Source organism: Lontra canadensis, unplaced genomic scaffold, assembly GCF_010015895.1.
Source record: "Lontra canadensis isolate GAN:19392208 unplaced genomic scaffold, GSC_riverotter_1.0 scaffold76, whole genome shotgun sequence".
NCBI lineage: Eukaryota > Metazoa > Chordata > Mammalia > Carnivora > Mustelidae > Lontra > Lontra canadensis.
The window spans coordinates 7,765,217-7,783,661 of NW_022631070.1; the positions used below are offsets into that span (position 1 = coordinate 7,765,217).

At 48.4% G+C, this 18,445-nt stretch overlaps 1 protein-coding gene across 2 annotated transcripts in view; it reads left to right on the plus strand.

The window, feature by feature from the left end:
* Nucleotides 1-7,446: 7,446 nt before the first annotated feature.
* PITRM1 (pitrilysin metallopeptidase 1) overlaps nt 7,447-18,445 on the plus strand; it is a 40,007-nt gene continuing 29,008 nt past the window's right edge. The window contains exons 1-7 of one of the 2 annotated variants that reach the window (XM_032881673.1): nt 7,447-7,464; nt 9,633-9,732; nt 11,843-11,949; nt 12,243-12,394; nt 12,898-13,012; nt 13,086-13,182; nt 14,350-14,510. In XM_032881673.1, the coding sequence (XP_032737564.1) occupies nt 12,352-12,394; nt 12,898-13,012; nt 13,086-13,182; nt 14,350-14,510 (416 nt within the window). In that variant the 5' untranslated portion in view covers nt 7,447-7,464; nt 9,633-9,732; nt 11,843-11,949; nt 12,243-12,351. Of the gene's footprint in view, nt 7,465-9,632; nt 9,733-11,842; nt 11,950-12,242; nt 12,395-12,897; nt 13,013-13,085; nt 13,183-14,349; nt 14,511-18,445 lie in introns of those variants that run through there. The other variant, XM_032881674.1, reaches the window with a different exon arrangement.

Genomic DNA, 18,445 nt, shown 5'->3' on the forward strand with positions numbered 1-18,445 from the left:
AATTTAGAAAGGAGTCTGTGAGGCAGAAGGTGCAGAACCCAGACATCTGCTTCTGGCTTGTCCATTAAGCCCAGGTCTCTAAGTACCTTCCGCAAACATGTCAGGGTGGGGGGTGGCGGGAGCAGGATAGAAATGAGTCCTAACCGAGTACTAACATGGGATGTGCAAGGTCCCTTAGGAACCTGTGCCTTTCTCTCATCCAATTCCTGATTCTTACTTCTTTCTCCCCTTGGATTCAGACTTAATATTTGAGTTGAGACCCTCCCAACTTTGTGTTTTCAAACTCAGTTCCCCTAAAAACACTTTCATTAGAAACAGGACCAGCCCTGCCCTGGAATAGGACCAGTCCTGCGCTCCCCACCACACACTAGCCATGGGGGTAGAAGAGCCACTTCTTACCCAGCTTTATTTTTCAGTTTTATCTGGCTTCTGACCCAACAGATCCTTTGTTTCCCCAAGAAGTGTATTTCAACAAGGAGATGACTCCTTTATTATCAGTATTATCAATAAAGGAGTAATTTTCATGATTGATATGTTGAAAAATGTGTTGAAAGGAACCTACTTTAAAGATACATTCTCTGAATTTAGAAAAGAACCAATTCAGAAGTAACAAAAACAGCTTTTCTCCCATTGAGCTTTAGGTTGTATAAATATGCTGTTGCCTCTGGCTTGTTTCCACTAAAAAGACATTTCACTAATGAATATTTATTTCACTGCCACTGATAATAATGCATAAAAATGCTAAATAAATGCTATCCTGGGCTTTCTTTCCCTGCCTCCCTCCTCTGATATGTACCCATTTGTTCTTTCTCTAACTGACAGTTATTTGTTTCAAAGCTCCAAAAAGTGATGTTTGGAAATTCAATTATAATATTCATTTCCTTCTATTTCTGGCATGTCAAAATTCCTCCTTCAAACAATAAGCTAAAATACGGCAGCATGTTCTGCTGAAAAGACCAACAATTTACCATAAAACTTCACATTTGTTCTGTGAAATAGTGATTTCGATCAGTCAGCGGAACTCAAGGAAGAAACTTAGAGGGAAAGCCCAAGGGGTGTGTGGGGGAAGGGAATGGCTATCCATAGACTTCCCCTTTTTAGGATATAAACCTGACAATTGTGTTCTAAAGAATCAATATCAGATTAGTAAGATACTAATTTTAACAGTATAGCACAAACATTAACATTTTATTTTGAAAGGTCTTTCTAGCTTTTCGTCATACAGGAAGCTGACTTATAACATGGAGGTGGGGTAACATAATGGTTCCCAAGTATGTCCACATCCTCAACCCTGGAACCTGAGAGTGTGTTAGGGTACATGGGAGAGAGGATATAAGGTAGCAGATGCAGTTAAGGTTGCCAGTCAGATGATCTTTTTTTTTTTTTTTTAAGATTTATTTTTTTGACACAGAGAGAGAGTGAGAGAGGGAACGCAAGCAGGGGGAGTGGGAGCGGGAGAAGCAGGCTCTCCACCGAGTAGAGAGCCTGATGTGCGCTAGATCCCAGGACTCTGGGATCATGACCTGAGCTGAAGGCAGACGCTTAATGACTGAGCCACCCAGGCACCACCACCCCCAATCAATCAGATGATCTTAAAGAGATTATCTTGGATGATCTGGGTGGGACCAACATAATTACAAGGGTCCTTAACTAGGGCAGCCAAAGACAGAAGAATCAGAGACGGAGAAATGGCATTGGGAGAAAGACTGGACCAGCCATTGCTGGCTTTGAAGATAGAAGAAGAGATGATGAGTCAAGGAATGTGGGTGGCCTCCCCAAGCTGAAAAAGGCAACAAACATTCTTCCTGGAGTCTGCGGGGGAAGGGCAGCCCCTTCACGCTTCTTTTAGCCCAGGGAGACCCGCACTTCTGACCTCCGGAACTGTGAGATAATTAACTTATGCTATTTTAAGTCAGAAAATGTGTGGTAATTTGTAGCATCAATGGGAAATAAATACAAACACATCACATTGTTTATTAATTCCCTGTTTGGGGGAAGTCTGATGTGTCCCCTTCCCCAGAAAGGCTTCTCTGAGCCAACATTTGCCAGTAGAATCTTTGCCTTTACCCTCTCAGTCATTTCCCACTTACTTGTTTGCAACCTGTGCAAGACCAAAAGTTCCATAAAGTGGGGATTATGTCTTTAGTCTCTGCCTGAAGAACTAGTTTCTAAACTTTTACCCAAGTTTTTGGCCGCAGCTAAGTTGCTTATCCTAGGAGTCCAGTAAATATTTATCCAACCAGAGTGATTATGGACCCATTGCATTCCTCCCTGGAAACCATTTAGAAACATATCATAAAGTGTTTTCAGTTTTATAAAATGACTTGTCCTATGAAAGATGTAACCCATGACCACAGAGCAGATAACAGGTCACACAGAGAGCTTGGACCTGAATATTGCAACCAGCCAACTGAGCTGTGGGTGAGTCACAATAACTACCAAGTCATTCACAAGGAAAGAGTAGCATTTGGGTTGCAGATAAGACATCAGAAACAGACAAAACGATTAGAACATGAGCAATGACTAGCCTTGGAAAAGAAACATTTGAGGAAAATAAACTTGGGCTTTGGAAGTCCCCAGAGTTTTGCTTTCCCTCTTCATTTTATCCTTTCTACCTGGTGATGACACCCTGTCCGCATAGCCTTCCCCCAACTACTCAATAAAAGCCATTCGGTCTCGGCGTGAGTTTTGGTGAATGAGCATTTGCATTTTAAGCATTTTGCTCAATTTGGAACACAAGTCCGTCTCCTTCTAAAGTATTTCAGGCAACAATAAAGACGTGCTAAAGGCACGATGCAGGTGGAGGTCCTTTCTCTGCCTGGGTTCCAACCCTAATTTGCATCTTGGGGGATGGGGGTCCAGATTTATTCTGCAATCATTTTAATCTCGAGGATTTCTCTGTTATGGAAGCAGAAACAAAATTCAAAACCATGTGTATTAAAAGCATAAGTGAGAAAAGTAAAACTTCTAACTCCTTTGAAGAAACATGAAATCACTATGGCCTTGGGGTAGGTGCAGACTGATCTGAACCAGCAATTGACTTTTTCCCATATAAGTTATAAGAGTCATTGAGTCTGTTCTCCGTGACCTACTTCTAGGTGCCTATTCCTGGCTTTCTTTATATTCCTTTAGACTCTTTGACTCTCTCAGTGCTAATATTAACACACTGTCTTATTTCTTATAGTTTTTTATAGACTTATAAAAGTCCTTAATAATAGGACTTGTTTTAATATCTACTAAAATAAGTTTCCCACATTGTCCTTCAAAACTTCTTTGCCTGTTCTTGAATCTTTTCTTCTTCATCTGTATTTTAGGATCATTTTGTGCTCCTAATCTATTGGGATTTATATTGAAATTGCATTGCATTTTTTTAACAAAGAAATGACATCTTTATCACACTGTGTTTCCTATCTATGAATATAGATTGTCTTGCCATCTATTTAGTCTTCAAAAATTTCCTTTCATTAAAATGTTATGTTAGATCCATAATTAAAATCTCCTTTCCACTTATTCCACTCAAATGGGAGTATATGTTTCCCACTCTATGAGAGTTTCAGTCTACATCTAGCTTTCTTTTTCTTACTAATCTGTGCTATACACGGATGAAAAATAATGCATATCCCTATTTTTACTATCTGTGTAGTATTCAGTTATATACTGTATATATACTGTGTTACTTAGTTATATAATGTGTTATATTTTATTTAAGAAAACTCTTCTTGGTAGACTTTAATGTTATTCAATATTTGCCATAGTTGAAAATCCTGCAGAGAACATTATTACTTATAGATCATTGTGCCCTCATGAGAATAGAGCTGTAGGGTAATTCTCAGGAAGTGTCATTTCTGCTGAAAGAGTACACTCACTTAAATTTTGCATAAATTGTACCAAAGTGCTTTCCAAAAGGTAAATAGAGAAGCAGAGTAGCACATAGTCCTACAGCATAAAAGTACCTGATCTCCGTAACTTCACTAGCCTCCCTGGTCTTAGATTTTATCCAACCTTTACATCTGATAGATAAAATAATATTCCATTGTTATTTTGATGTTCTTTTTCTTCAATTATGATTAATCCTGGATTTATTTCACATATGAATACATAAGTTTGTAAGGTCTTTGAAAAATTATTATTAATATTAGAGGCAGTAGGCAAGTGAGATCACAACATCTTAGATTTTCTGAACCAACTGTTCAAAACATCTGAGGTCAAAGTACATTCAAGCGGAGAGCTTCTCTCTGTCAAAGGTGGCTGTCAGATAGCATACCCAGAAGCAGAAATGGAACCAAAATCTGTCAAATTAATGTGAATTTCTTAATGGGTCATTGTAAGCAGACAGAAAAAATAAAGCTGAAGCCTGGAGTTGATGCTGTCCCAACGTCACAATTAAGACCCGAGATAACACAACTATGGGATCTTAGCATTGAAAGTCAATGTGCAGAAAATCATAGGCTTGTTTTTAGAGTTCAGCAGAAAGATGAAAGGCTTGTATTTAACTCAAGGTGGCAGAGTTCAGGTTGTTAAGTAGGTGACACACAATTTATTCCTGTTGACTGAAAAACAGTGAAGGGGCACTGGTGCCAGGGCTAGGTTTTAGTATGGGGACTTCTCCTTACTCCATGTCATTAGCGGTTTTTGTTGACATTTTATACATTTCTAAATTTTATAATTTTAAAGTTGGAGGTGCTGAGGTAATCCCTTATCTTGTTTATTTATTATTTCCTTGTATACTTGTATATTATTTCCAACAGTCATCACTTGTGGATTATGATAGACTCAGGAGAAAGGATTTCCAAAAAGTATGCACTGTGTCAATGACATGCAATCCTGAACAGCACATTTTGTATTTTATTTCGGGAGGTGGAAGAACCTTGGCTTCTTTGCATTAGTTGGCTGGGGCGGCCATCACGAACTACCACAAACCCCATGGTTTAGAACACCAAGTTCATTGTTCATTAGTAGACAAATTCCTTGTCTCTTCGGTCTGGAAGCCAGAAGTCTGAGATCGAGCTGTGGGCAGATCGGTTCGGGGAATCTTCTCCATGCTTCTGGTGTACAAACAATCCTCGATGCTCTTTGGTGTATAAGAGTATCATACTGATCCTTGCCTTCATCGTCACATGGCCTCCTGTACGTGCCAGAGGGTCCAAATATCCTCTTTCGATAAGGACACTGCTCGTATTCACTAGCCGTATTCTAATGACTTCATTCTCATTTCATCACCTCTATAAAGACCCTACTTTCTAATGCAGTCACAGCTTTCTGGGGAGATGTAATCTAATCCGTAACCCTCAAATATTCACTCGATTGCTTTTCTACATCCCAGACAGCAGCCATTCTGATCGGTGCTCTTCTTACTAAAACAGTGTTTCATTATGACACTGGATGTGTTTTTGAACATAGGATATTGCATAGAGAATTTTTTATTTTTAACTTCACCATCAAAATGATTTTTAATATATGTCAAGATTACATACAAGTGTTAAAATTATACTAGTTGCTGTTCAAATAATTATTTATAAACTCTTAGTATGTGTGTGTGTAGGTGGCCATCAATGAGGTTGTACACTGTGGGAACATAGCAGTAAGTGGCAATTACCAGATTTACACAGCATCTGTCCTTCAGAGAGATCAAAATACTCTAACTTCCGGTGCTTATTTCCCTAAACACTTAGTCAGGTTAATCACACCCAGCTGTGTCTGCAGGATCACAGGCATGCGATGGTGACCACCCAGATTCCCCCAGGAAGGAAGGTTCATGCCGGGAGTGTGTTTGTATTAGTGGCTTCTTATCATCACCTCTCTTTGTGCGGGTTCAGCTGGTTTCTCCTCTGGATAAAGAGGTACTCAGTTACCTGCAGAATCCATGGCGCCCTGGAGAGTTTTTTGGAGACTTTTGGAGGCTTTTCAATGTGACATCACCCTCTGCATCGCTGCCACAGCACTTATATGTTCAGACAGAAGGCACCTGTCTACTTAGAAGCCTTTCTTTAGAGCCCAGAAGTTGGGGCAGGCAGGGGTTTGAGTCTGTCTGCAGTAGAGGGTCTGGGGGATGAAAGACGGAGAAAGAGAAGAGAGGAGGGCCATGGCCCCGGGACTCTGCAGACAGATGTGGGACCGGGTTTCTCCCCACTGCTGCAGTGCCCAGGGGTGGTTAATCCCAGATGCCCTTCTACCCCACAGTCTCAATGAGGGCCCACCCGCATGACCTGCCCTCCTGGAGCCCGTCTTTGCGGTTCAAGAAGGGCACGTGGGTACTGTGGACAGCTTAGAAGTGTGCAGTCTTCCCAGACACGAGAAGCAGGCGGGGAAAGCGGTGAGTCAAAAGACCCCTGCAGGTGCTTGGAGATGTCCTGCGTTTCCCTGGGGACATTCTGAGCAGAACCATTCGTAAGGAGGGTGATATCAGGGTAGCCTGACCCTGGAAACCATCTGGTGCAGTCCTCAGACCATTTCCACCAAGCCCCAGAGCCAGGGGCTGAGGAACCTTGCGTGCCCGCACCCCAGACCGACGTTCTTTACTGTCACCCTAATATCCGAGACCTGCAGGCAGAGCTGCGAGCACGCACAGGTGCAGGCTCACGACCTCCTCCAGGAGAGCAACCGGCGGCTCACCTGGCCAGCCCGAGTCCGCCCCACCCCCAGGGAAACCCACTTCACCAGAGTCGGCCTGCCCCTCGCTTGCGCAGTCCCCGCCCCTCGCCCGCGCAGGCCCGCCCCAAGCCTGCACAGTCTCCTCCCCTCGCCTTCCACTCCCCGTCCCCGCCCTCACAGCCCCCGCCTCTCTCCCTCACAGTCCCGCCCCTTGCCTTCACAGTCCCGCCCCTTGCCTTCGCAGTCCCGCCCTCCCCCGCGCAGTCCCGCCCCTCGCCCTCGCAGTCCCGCCCTCCCTCGCGCAGTCCCGGCCCCCCGCCTTCACAGTCCTTGCTCCTCAGCACCGCCCCTACCCGGCTCAGGCCCGCCCCTCGCCTTCACAGTCCCTTCAGCCCTCCCCTGAGCAGTCCCGCCCCTCGGCTTCACAGTCCCCGCCCCTTCCCTGCGCAGTCCCGCCCCCTACTGCGCACGCCCCTCCCCAAGCAGGCCCCGGACTCCGCCCTCAGCGGCGCCCCGCCCCGGGCTCCGCCCCTCTCCGCGCCGGCCTGGGCTCCGCACGCAAGCCCCGCCCCCGCCCTGCTCCTACGCTCCGAGGCCCGCGACGCTCCGCCCCCATGGCCCCGCCCACCCCGTGTCCCGCGGCCTTCGAGATCGGCCCGCCGCCTCAGGAGCCCACCCTTTTCCCCGCCAGCCTATTAGAGAGAGCGTCGCCGTGCGCGCTGACCAATGAGAGTCGCGGCCAATGCGTCACGCCCCCCGCCCCCGCGCGTGTGTCTGGGTACGTAACGCCGCGACCTCGGGCCTGTAGTGGTCACACGCCATGTGGCGCTGCGGCGGCAGGCTTCCCTGCTTCGTGAGGCGGCTGAGCCGCGGGTGAGACGCGCGGGAGCGCGAGAGGGCGCAGAGGCGGGAGCGCGGGCGAAAGGCGTCACGGGCGGTCTCGGCGGCGGGGAGAGCCGGGAAGGATGCGGGGTCTTGTCCCGGCCCGGCGGTGCCGCCCGCGGCCCCCTGCTCTGGACGCCCCCGCCCGGGGAGCCCCGGCTCCCGGCCGCCTCTCCCACAGCCCAGCCCCGGGAGCCTTGCGGAGCCTGGGTGAGGGTGCAGGGGGTCCCCTGGCCTCGCAGCCCCGCCGCAGGAAAGGAGCTCCTGTCCAGGGGTCAGGGTTGGGGCCTGCAGCCCGGAAAGCCCGTGGGAAGGCGGGTCCCGGCCCAGGCAGCCCCCGCGGCCCCGCGACCTCAGGCGCTGCCGGAGTGGGTGGCCGTGTGTGCGGGTCGTCAGAAGAGGAAATGGCCATCGACCTGGGTGTCGGGCCGCGTCGTGGAAGGAGTCGCTGTGCTTCTCGTTCGCGTGCTCGCCGTGCTGTGGCCGGGAGCCCTCGGACGCCCGAGGCTTGCGCCCGCAGCGCTCTCGGCCCGCGGTGGGGGTGATGGGCCCCGGGAAGCGTCGCACGGGTGAACCGCGGTGGTCCGGCCGGCATCCCGGCGGCCAGCAGCGGGCGTTTTGCTGAATGACGAGGTTCACGGCGAACAGACCCGCCCCAGCCCTGAAGCTGTGGCGTTTCGCTCCAGGCCGACTCACAGCCGCGCTTGCCTTACGGGCGGGTGCGCTCGGTGCCCGGGAGCGCTCGGTGCCCGGGAGCGCTGTGCGGCACGGTCCGCGGCGCCTCAGCCTTCCTGCGCGGTGTCCGCGGCGCCAACGACCCCTCGGAACCCGCTGTCCCGCCGGCCGCGGGTCGGCCGGCTCGGTGCGGAAGCGCCGGCTGCGGACGCGCGCGGCCGTGACGTTGCCTGACGGTGGCGCGTCCGCGCGTTCTCCGCGGCGTCTTCCTCAGAAGAAACCGTCTTTGTGAGCGGCAACCGCGTAGAAGCTCTTGGAAGCGTACGATGCCGTTGGGAGGGAACATCCCTAAACACGGTGTCGCCAGCTCCCAGATGACGGTCACCGCTCAGTGGCCGCGCCGGCCCGCCCTGTCCCTCCCTGTCCCTCCCTCTCCACGCGCTTCTCCTGCTCTGTTTCCTGCGTTCTCTAGAGAAGCGGCTGCGGGGGTCCGCGGGTCCTTTCCCGCCTCCCCACCCTCCCCAGTGCTAACTTCAGCCCCTTCTCTGCAGTGGAGTCTGTTCCCTGATTCGTCTCTTTTTTCTCCTTTGCTCGTTCGTTTCTTAGTGCACGGGAGTGACGTCGCACGGTCTTTGTCTTGCTCGGTTCACGTAGCATGACACGGTGCAGCTCCGTCCGTGTTGTTGGTTTTCTTTGTTTTCACCATCTGTATGTGGCCTGCAGCCGCGTTGCCTGTTTAGGACAATACTGCGTCTGTCGTTTCCGTTTGGTTTGGTTTGGTTTCTTGGTGCAGCACTCTGTGACCCTCTTCTTCGCGCGGTTGCAGTCGGCCGTATTTCTGGCCGAGCTTCTTCATCTGTTGCATGGTCCCCAGTTTATCCGTTCTGATGACCGTCGCGCTGGTTGCTGGGGGTTGGGACTCAGCAGTGTCGCCCACATAAAGGGTGTGTGCTGGCAAAGGATGAGTACACGTTCTCCCCGACACACACACGTGCAGGTGAATAGTTGCTGATTTAAACGATGCCACGTTATTCCAGAATTACTATTTGCACAAAGTGCAGTTTAGGCATTCCTGGCAATGATGGATTTCTTACTTTTTACCAGTTCGGTAGATGTGTAATGGGAGTTTACTGTGAGACTGTACTGAGACAGAAAAAATCATTTGAACATGAGAGTTTTTCATATGGGTAAGGAAAATCGGTATCATAGTTATTTATGAGCATTTACACATAAAAGGCGTGGAATATACAATTATTAGTTGATATGAAGCTTAAGCTGCGTAGACATAAAGATCATAAAATTGAAAGAACTTAACTAAAGATTCCAGAAATCAGTTTTCTGGAATCTGTAAGAGGTAAGGTTTAATTTTTATTGGAAATGTCTTGATCATGTGAAAATGTTTTTGTGATGTTGCTGAATTACGTTAGCCAGACGGTTGTCCTGCAGGAGCATCTAACCTTGGTTGCTTTCCTCCCATGGAGCAGTGCCAGCCCCCAAGCGCGGAAGAGGAGGGACGCCACCGCCTGTGAGAGGGCGCAGCAGTATGAGGTGGGAGAGCGGATCCATGGGTTCACCGTGAGCCAGGTGAGCACCGCCCACCTTGTTGCCCAGCCCAGAGCCCAGGGGAGTTGGCATCTCTGTCCCAAGGCTTGATTCATCCATAATTTCACAGTGTGGGCTCTACTGAGTGGAGTTTGCAAGTGAAAGGATTTCCTGATTCTTTAATAAGGGATTCCCTGAACTGAACCCCTTGAAGCCTAATGTCGCTACATTTTAGAAAGTAAGTCACACACATTGAGGTTTGTGCGTCCACACACGTGGCTGTTCACTGTGCTAAGACGGGCCCCATCCGTGCAGGTCACATTTTGCCTAGCACGTGAGTTTGCGCCACACACAAAAAATTGGTTTTTGAGCTGAGTAAGGAGCTTCTGAGCCTGTACATTCACAATGTTGTTTCTTTTTCTTTTAATGCAGTAATTCAAACATACGTATTTCACATCACTGACTGGCTTTTGGCTTCATGCTGTAGATAACACTCTTTTTTTTTTAATATTTTACTTAGTTATTTGACAGAGATCACAAGTAGACAGAGAGGCAGGCAGAGAGAGAGGAGGAAGCAGGCTCCCCCCATGGAGCAGAGAGCCCGATGCGGGGCTCGATCCCAGGACCCCGGGATCATGACCCGAGCCGAAGGCAGAGGCTTTAACCCACTGAGCCGCCCAGGCGCCCCTGTAGATAACACTCTTAGCAGATTCAGAAGACAGGCAGCTCACAGTCCAGAAGATACGAGTGCAGCTGCAGTGCGAGGGGGAACGTGAGGAACGTCTCTGTCTCCAGGGACATGCAGAGACCAAGAGAAAGACAGGAGGAGAGGGTGCTCTGCTGGGTGGGGAGGCGTAGGGACAGGTTCACGGAGAACGGAGGAGTGCGTAAGTGGGAGACGGAGGGTTGGACGTGCCCGTAGCAGCAGTCCGTGCTGGGCTCCTGGGGGGGGCCGGTTAGCTTGAGACGGGGGGACTCAGGACACTGGGTGAGAGCACGCACGTGAGCACGTGTGAAGTCCCTAAAGGCCAAGCGGGGGAGCTTGGCTGTAGAACAGTGACTGTCAGGGAGGACCTCAGAGCTGTGTTTCTGTGTTTTCGCAGCGTCACGGAAACTCCCGATAAAGCATGGGCCTTGTTGGACTAGTAGTTCCCGTGAAAGAGGTTAGGAGGTGGAGGTTCGCTGTGTGAACGGACTTTAAATACGTTGATCATCTCTTACAAAGTCAACTCTCAACTATGGGTAATTTAACACTTGTAAACTAAGCAGGCATCGCAGGCCTCTTTAAGCAACGTCGCTTGCGTAGAAGGCCCCCACACGACGGTCGGACACCGAGTTCTAACGTCTGCCCTGCTGGTAGCTTGCTGTGTAAGCACCGACGAGACCCCTTCCCAGCCTCTGAAGAGTGGGGCTTGATAAACAGGGTGGCTGTCGCAGTGACGCACTATTGTGATTGAAGGGGAGAGGACCCTGGCGTGGTGGGACGATACGGCACTTTCTAAGGGCCAACAACCCCAGAAGGTCTCGGGAGGCTTGCATAGCTAGGAGACCACTGTCCTAGGGGTCAGGATGCTTTGTTCTTACTGGAGGTGATTTGGACCCTCCCAATAGGAGCAGGTAACTGGCGATACCCCAGCGCACCCCTGGGAATTCCGCAGAACTGTAGTAGCCAGGTGAGGCACAGTTCAGTCCCAGGCTGTGGGCCCGCTCCAGCGCCTGCCTCATTCTGAGCTTTCCTGCCGTGACATGTGGAAAAGGAGGCGGGCTGTAGGCCTGGCAGGTGAGAGCAGGGCTTCTCTGGTGCAGCCTGACGTGCGAGCTGGGGTCTGCGTCCCTGTCTGACCGTTCCTCCGAGCCTCAGCCTTTCCATCTGCAGATGGGAGTGAGGCTCCCCCTCCCAGCGTTCCCCGGGAACCGTTTGCAGACTGGCCAATAACAGGTGTGCAGAAGGCTAAGGCGCCCAGGATGGTCACGTACATGGGTCTTACTTGGCTCGTTTGTGAGATTCAGGGTTTAAACAAGGTAGTTTGTGTTGACGTGTTGGCTCCCTGCTGTCACCGGAGACACAGGCCAGGGCCTGCGGTGTGACCGTACCTGTGCCAAAGGCCTTCCCGTCTAAGTTCAGCTGCTCGCGTGTTTCTTGTTCATGCAGGTAACGGCCATCCCTGAGCTGTCCCTGACCGCAGTGAAGCTCCGCCATGACGGCACAGGAGCAAAGTACTTGCACTTGGCCAGAGAGGACACCAACAACCTGTTCAGGTGCGTGGGCACCACGAGATGTGTCCTGGACTGGCTCCACTGAGAACGTCTGCCAGACGTTAGGCAGTTTAAGATCCCCGTTTGCTCGCGTTTTAGTTTTACTGACCGCATCCTAGAAAACAAAGGAAAAGGTGAAATGAGTTTATGTCCTCAGCTGCCTAGAGTAAGAGCCGAGTCTGAATTAGTGATTTTCTGCGTTGCGGGGGGAGGCTGTGGCGGTGAGCGGCAGGGCGGTGGGCCGGAATCTGGCGTCCGCCTGAGCCTTCACCTGCTTCCCCCCCGTCTGGCCGCAGCGTGCAGTTCCGCACCACGCCCACGGACAGCACCGGCGTCCCGCACGTGCTGGAGCACACTGTCCTGTGCGGCTCTCAGAAGTACCCGTGCAGAGACCCCTTCTTCAAGATGCTCAATCGGTCGCTGTCCACCTTCATGAACGCCTTCACAGGTGAGCGGCGTGCACGGCGGCCCGGGCTCCTGGAGGCCGGAGCGGGCGCCCTGTCCTCTGGTCTGCTGCAGGGCTGCTGGAAGTGGAATCCTCGCATTATAAAAACCAGTTTTAGGGAAAAGGTCTCTGATCTTTTTCTGGGCAAGATCAAATTAATAATCCTTTGGAAACCTTGCTATGAAATTTGAGCTGGGCCCCATATGTGAACATGGTGGCTGTGGTGTTTGAGTTGATTTCCAGGAGCTCGGGCAGCGTAGGGGCTGCTGCTGGGCACAGAGAAGTGCCCAGGCCTCCAGGTAACTGGTGCACTCTGGTCGCACCCGCGGGTCAGGTCCGCTGTGTAGGCGTGTGAGGTCATGGCTGGCTGTGGCCCTTCCACCTACCCCCAGCCAGGCCTGCCCAGGACAGTAAGGGTTCAGGGTGGGGGCCTGGCGGTGGGGCTGGACGTGGCTCATTCCTTTGGGAATCTGTTGAATTTTTAAAATCTTTTCATTTATACCCAGCTAGCGATTATACTCTGTACCCATTTTCCACACAAAATCCCAAGGACTTCCAGAATCTCCTGTCTGTGTATTTGGATGCAACCTTTTTCCCATGCTTACGGGAACTGGATTTCTGGTGCGTAATGATTGATTGATTTGACATTAGTATTAGAGTTATTATCATTCTGTAATTACTTATCATTATTTAGGCAGGAAGGTTGGCGACTAGAACATGAGAATCCGAAAGACCCCCAGACACCCTTGACCTTCAAAGGAGTCGTCTTTAATGAAATGAAGGGAGTGTTTGTGAGTTTGTTTGTTTTTTCCTTTTTAAAACTGTTAAAATGATCTGTAAAATATTGGGATGTAAATGGGCCTGGGAGACAGCGGACATTCTTTTATGTCATTTGATATGCTTCTCATGTCGGAATTGTTGAACTAGCCCGAGACGGTGCAGTGAGCACCAGCTGTAGGACAGTAGAGGGCCACACACTCGTGGCAGGTGGCAGCTCTGGAGCTGTGGGGTGGGACCCGGGCATGTGGTCTCTGGAAGTCTGTGAGATGAAACTGTTAACATGACAGTGATAAGACCTTGTCTTTTTTTCTCATTCAGGACTTTCCCCAAGCCTGTGTTACATGTTTTGCAACAGTTTATAGGATACAGTAGCAGATAGAGTATCGCTGTCTCTCCTTAAGCATGACATTAAAGAGATTTGCAAAATGTGCAAAACAGTGCAATTCTTCTCAGTAATATTTCCGCTTTTTTCTGAGAAAGTTTCCAAAAAAATATTAACATATTGCTGGGTTAAGATAATGAGTGGATAAGTAATGTCTTCTAAGGTCTCAGCTTTAACTTCTAATGTGCGAAAATTATGTGTACACACACACACCTGTGTAATCAGGAAACCCACATCATCAAAAGCTCTTTGGGGGCCTCGCTGATTTTTAGGCGTGTGAAGGATCTCGAGAGTAAGCAGTTTGAGAACCTCTCTGCTGGGCCCGTCCTCCCAGCTCCTCTGCCTTTGGAGTCCTGCCCTGACATATGGGGCTACTCGATTGGGGCCTCATTTCTTCAGCACCTTCTGGAAACTCAAGCTATAGTGACCATTCTTGCTCCAGAAGACCATGGGACCCCTCCCTGCAGCTCAAGGACAGGGACCCTTGTGCCTCTTTCCTTGGTCTGCAGTTCCCTCCCCTGCCCTCAGCTGTGCCGTTGCTGGCGGCCCACGCACACCACAGAGAGTGTTTCCTTCTCTTGGGAGCCCCTGGGTCTCTGGGTGCTGTGCGGAGGTAGTGAAGGAGTGGCACGCTCTGTTAGGCAGGGTCTGCAAGGACCACCTTGCCTTCCACTGCCGCAGTTCGAACCGTAGGGTGGCACGGCTGTGTGTGCCCAGAATGTGATTAATCGGCTGCATTGTAACGTAGCAGTGGGCGTTATTTTTCACACGTGTGTATATTTGTTTATATTTGAAGACGGACAACGAGAGGATATTCTCGCAGCACCTTCAGAACCGCCTCCTGCCCGACCACACGTACTCCGTGGTCTCCGGGGGTCACCCGCTGTGCATCCCAGACCTCACGTGGGAGCAGCTCAAGCAGTTCCATGCTACCCATTACCACCCCAGTAACGCCAGGTAACACTTCCTTTCTGTAGATTAACTCAGTGGGTTGATTAAGAGTAGGCTCGTTGGCACACACTGAAGGGCACGGCTTCTCTCCTGTGCGGCGAAGAATTGTTTGCGAAGAACTGTGTAAATTTAGAGCATTCTCGGCCTGGCGGATTGCCTCTCTCCTGTGGGTGCTCTTTCTGAGTGTCTGCAGCGGGGACTTCTGTGCCCGGCCTGATGGGGACGCCGCCTCCTGAAGGAGGAGCCATGTGCCACCGCGCTCCCTCCCTGCGCCTCCGCTTTCTCGTGTCTAACACAGGAGCGCGGGCTGCTGTCCCCTCCTGAGCTGCCCCGGGACCCGGAGAGCTCCTGATACGGAGCTTGATCCCAGGCCCCGAGATGATGACCTGAGACAAAGTCAAACGCAACCCACTGAGCCACCTAGGTGCCCCGATGTACCTTCCTTTTTTTTTTTTTTTATTGTAATTCTACTGTAGTTAACATACAGTGTTATATTAGTTTCAGGTGTAAAAGACCATGATTCGACGCTTCCATATATTGCCCAGTGCTCATCAAGCTTCCCCGTCATCTTTTTCCCGTTGCCCCCATCACCTTCCCTCTGGTAAACCATCAGTGTGTTCTCTAGAGTTGAGACTGTTTTTTCCAGTTTCTCTTTTTCTTTCCCTTTGTTCATCTGTTTTCCTAAATTCCACATGAGTGAAATCATGTGATGCTCGTCTTTCTCTGGCTGACTTATTTCACTTAGCGTAACACTAGCTCCATCCACGTCAGAGCCAATGGCAAGACTTCATTCTTTTTTACGGCTGAGTAATATTCCATAGTATATACGCACCACATTTCCTTTATCCAGTCATCTGTAGACGGACACGTGGATGGCTTCCGCATCTTGGTTATCGTAAGTAATGCTGCTATAAACACGGGCATGTACACATGTGCGTACCTGTGTGACCCCTGCGTGTACACAAGCGCGTGTACACAGCAGGTATACCAGTTTGCATTCCCACCAACCATATAAGAAGCTTACCTTTTCTCCACCCTCACCAATGTCTCTTGTTTCTTGTGTTGTTGAGTTTAGCCATTCTGACAGATGTGAGGTGGGATCTCATCATGGTTTTGATTTGTATTTCCCTGGTGATCAGTGATGTTGAGCATCTTTTCATGTGCCCGTTGGCCATCTGGTTGTCTTCGGAGAACTGTCTGTTCATGTCTTCTGCCCATGTTTTAATTGGATTACTTGGGGTTTTTTGGTGTTGAGTTGTAAAAAAAAATTTTTTTTTAAGACAAAGATGTCCTACATCCTTTTTTTTTTTAAGATTTTATTTATTTATTTGTGTATTTATTTGTCAGAGAGAGCGAGTACACAAGCAGGCAGAGTGGCAGGCAGAGGCAGAGAGAGAAGCAGGCTCCCTGCCAAGCAAGGAGCCCGGTGTGGGACTCGATCCCAGGACCCTGGGGTCATGACCTGAGCCAAAGGCAGCTGCTTAACTGACTGAGCCACCCATGCATCCCAAGTTGTAAAAATTCTTTATGTAATTTCGACATTAACCCTTTATCTGAGATGTCATTTGCAAATATCTTCCCCCATTCTTTTTCCCATTGAGTATGACGTTAGCTGTGGGTTTTCATATACGGCTTTTATTTTGTTGACTGTTCCTTTACTGTGCAGAAGTTTTTTATTTTGGTGTAGTCCCAGGAGTTTAATTTTCCTTTTTTCCCCTTGCGTCAGGTGACCTATGTAGAAAGAAGTTGTTAAAGCCAGTGTCAGACGGATTTCTGGCCTTGCTCTCTTCTGAGATTTTTATGTTTCAGGCCTGACATTTCATCCTAAATCCAACTTATTTTTGTGTACGGTTTGGGAAAGTGTCCACTATCGTTCTTCTGCATGTTGCTATGCAGTTTTCCTAGCACCATTTAGTGAAGAGACTATCTTTTTCCCATTGCATAGTGTCCTGCTGTGTTGAAGATTAGTTGACCACAGGATCATGGGTTCATTTCTGGGTTTTCTATTTTGTTCCGTTGATCTGTGTGTCTTTTTGTACCAGTACCATACTGTTTCGTTTACTACAGCTTTGAAGTGTATCTTGAAATTTTGGTATTGTGATACTTTTAGCTTTGTTCATCTTCCACATTGCTTTGACTGTTGGGGTTCTTTTGTGGCTCAATACAAATTTTTGAATTGTTTGCTGTAGTTTTGTGGAAAATGCTGTTGGTATTTTAATAGGGATTGCATTAAATCTGCAGATTGCTTTGGGTAGTTTTAATAATATTGGTTCTTCCAACCTATGAGCATGGAGCATCTTTCATTTCTTTGTGTCCTCTTCAGTTTCTTTCGTCAAGAGTTTTGTAATTTTCAGAGTACAGGTCTTTCATCTCTTTGGTTGTGTTTGTTCCTAGGTTGGTTTGTGTGTTTGTGTGTTTTGGTGCAGTTATGAATGGAATTGTTTTCTTTTTTTTTTTTTTAAGATTTTATTTCTTTATTTGACAGAGAGACAGAGACAGTGAGAGAAGGAGCACAAGCAGGGGAAGCAGGGGAGGGAGAAGCAGGCTTCCCACCGAGTAAGGAGCCCGATGTGGGGCTCAATCCCAGGACTCCAGGATCATGACCTGAGCTGAAGGAAGATGCTTAACAACTGAGCCCCCCCAGGGGCCCCGGCATTGTTTCCTTCATTTCTCTTTCTGCTGCTTCATTATTAACGTGTAGAAATGCAACGGATTTCTGCGTGTTGATTTGTATCCTGCAGTCTTAAGAATTAATTCAGTTCTAGTAGTTTTTTGGTGGAGTCTTTAGGGTTTTCTGTACATAATATGTCGCCTACAAATAGTGAAAGTTTTAGTTCTTCCTTACCAGTTTGGATGCCTTTTGCTCCTTTTGCTTGTCTGCTTGCTGTGGCTAGGACTCGCCGTGCTCCGGTGAATAACAGTAACGAGAGTGGGCATCCCGGTCGTGTTCTGACCCGTAGGAAAAGCTCTCAAGTTTTTCCCAGTTGAGTATGATGTTAGCTGTGGGTTTTTCATAGATGGCTCTTACTACCTTGAGGTGTTTCCTTTAAATCTGCGTCGTTGAGGGTTTTTATCATGAATGGATGTTGTACTTTGTCAGATGTTTTTTCTGTATCTTTTGAAATGCTCATAAGGTTTTTATCCTTCCTCTTACCGATGTAGTGTGGCATGTTGATTGACTTGTGAATATTGAACCATTTGCATCCTGAGAATAAATACCACTTGATGGCGGCGAATGATTATTTTAAATATATTGTTAGATTCAGATTGTTAATGTTTTATTGAGGATTTTTATATGTATGTTCATCAGAGATGATGGCTGTGGTTCTGTGTGTGTGTGTGTGTGTGGTGTCTTTATCTGGTTTTGGTATCATGGTAATGCTGACCTCATAGAATGAATTTGGAAGTATTCCTTCCTCTTCTGTTTTTTGGAAAAGTTTGAGAAGAATAGGAATTAACTCTGCTGTAAATGTTTCATAGAATTCACCTGTGAGGTTGATTGATCCTGGACTTTTATTTATGGGGGTTGATTACTGATTCACTTTTGTTTCTACTTATAGGTCAGTTCAAATTTTCTATTTCTTGTTGATTCAGTTTTGTTGGTTAATATTTTTTTGGAATCTATTCATCTCTTCTAGGTTGTCCAGTTTGTTGGCATATAGTTTTTCATGATATCCTTTTATAGATGTTTGTATTTCTATGGTGTTGGTTGTCACTTCTCCTGTTTCAGTAGTGGTTTTGTTTATTTGGATCCTCTTCCCCCCCCCCCCCCCCAACCCTTTTTTTTTTTTTTTTCTTCCATGAGCCTGGCTAGAAGTTTTATCAATTTTGTTGATGTTTTGAAAGAACCAGCTCCTGGTTTCATCTGTTCTATTTTTTTTTTTTTCCTAATTTCTCTATTATTTATTTGTGCTCTCATCTTTATTATTTCCATCCTTCTG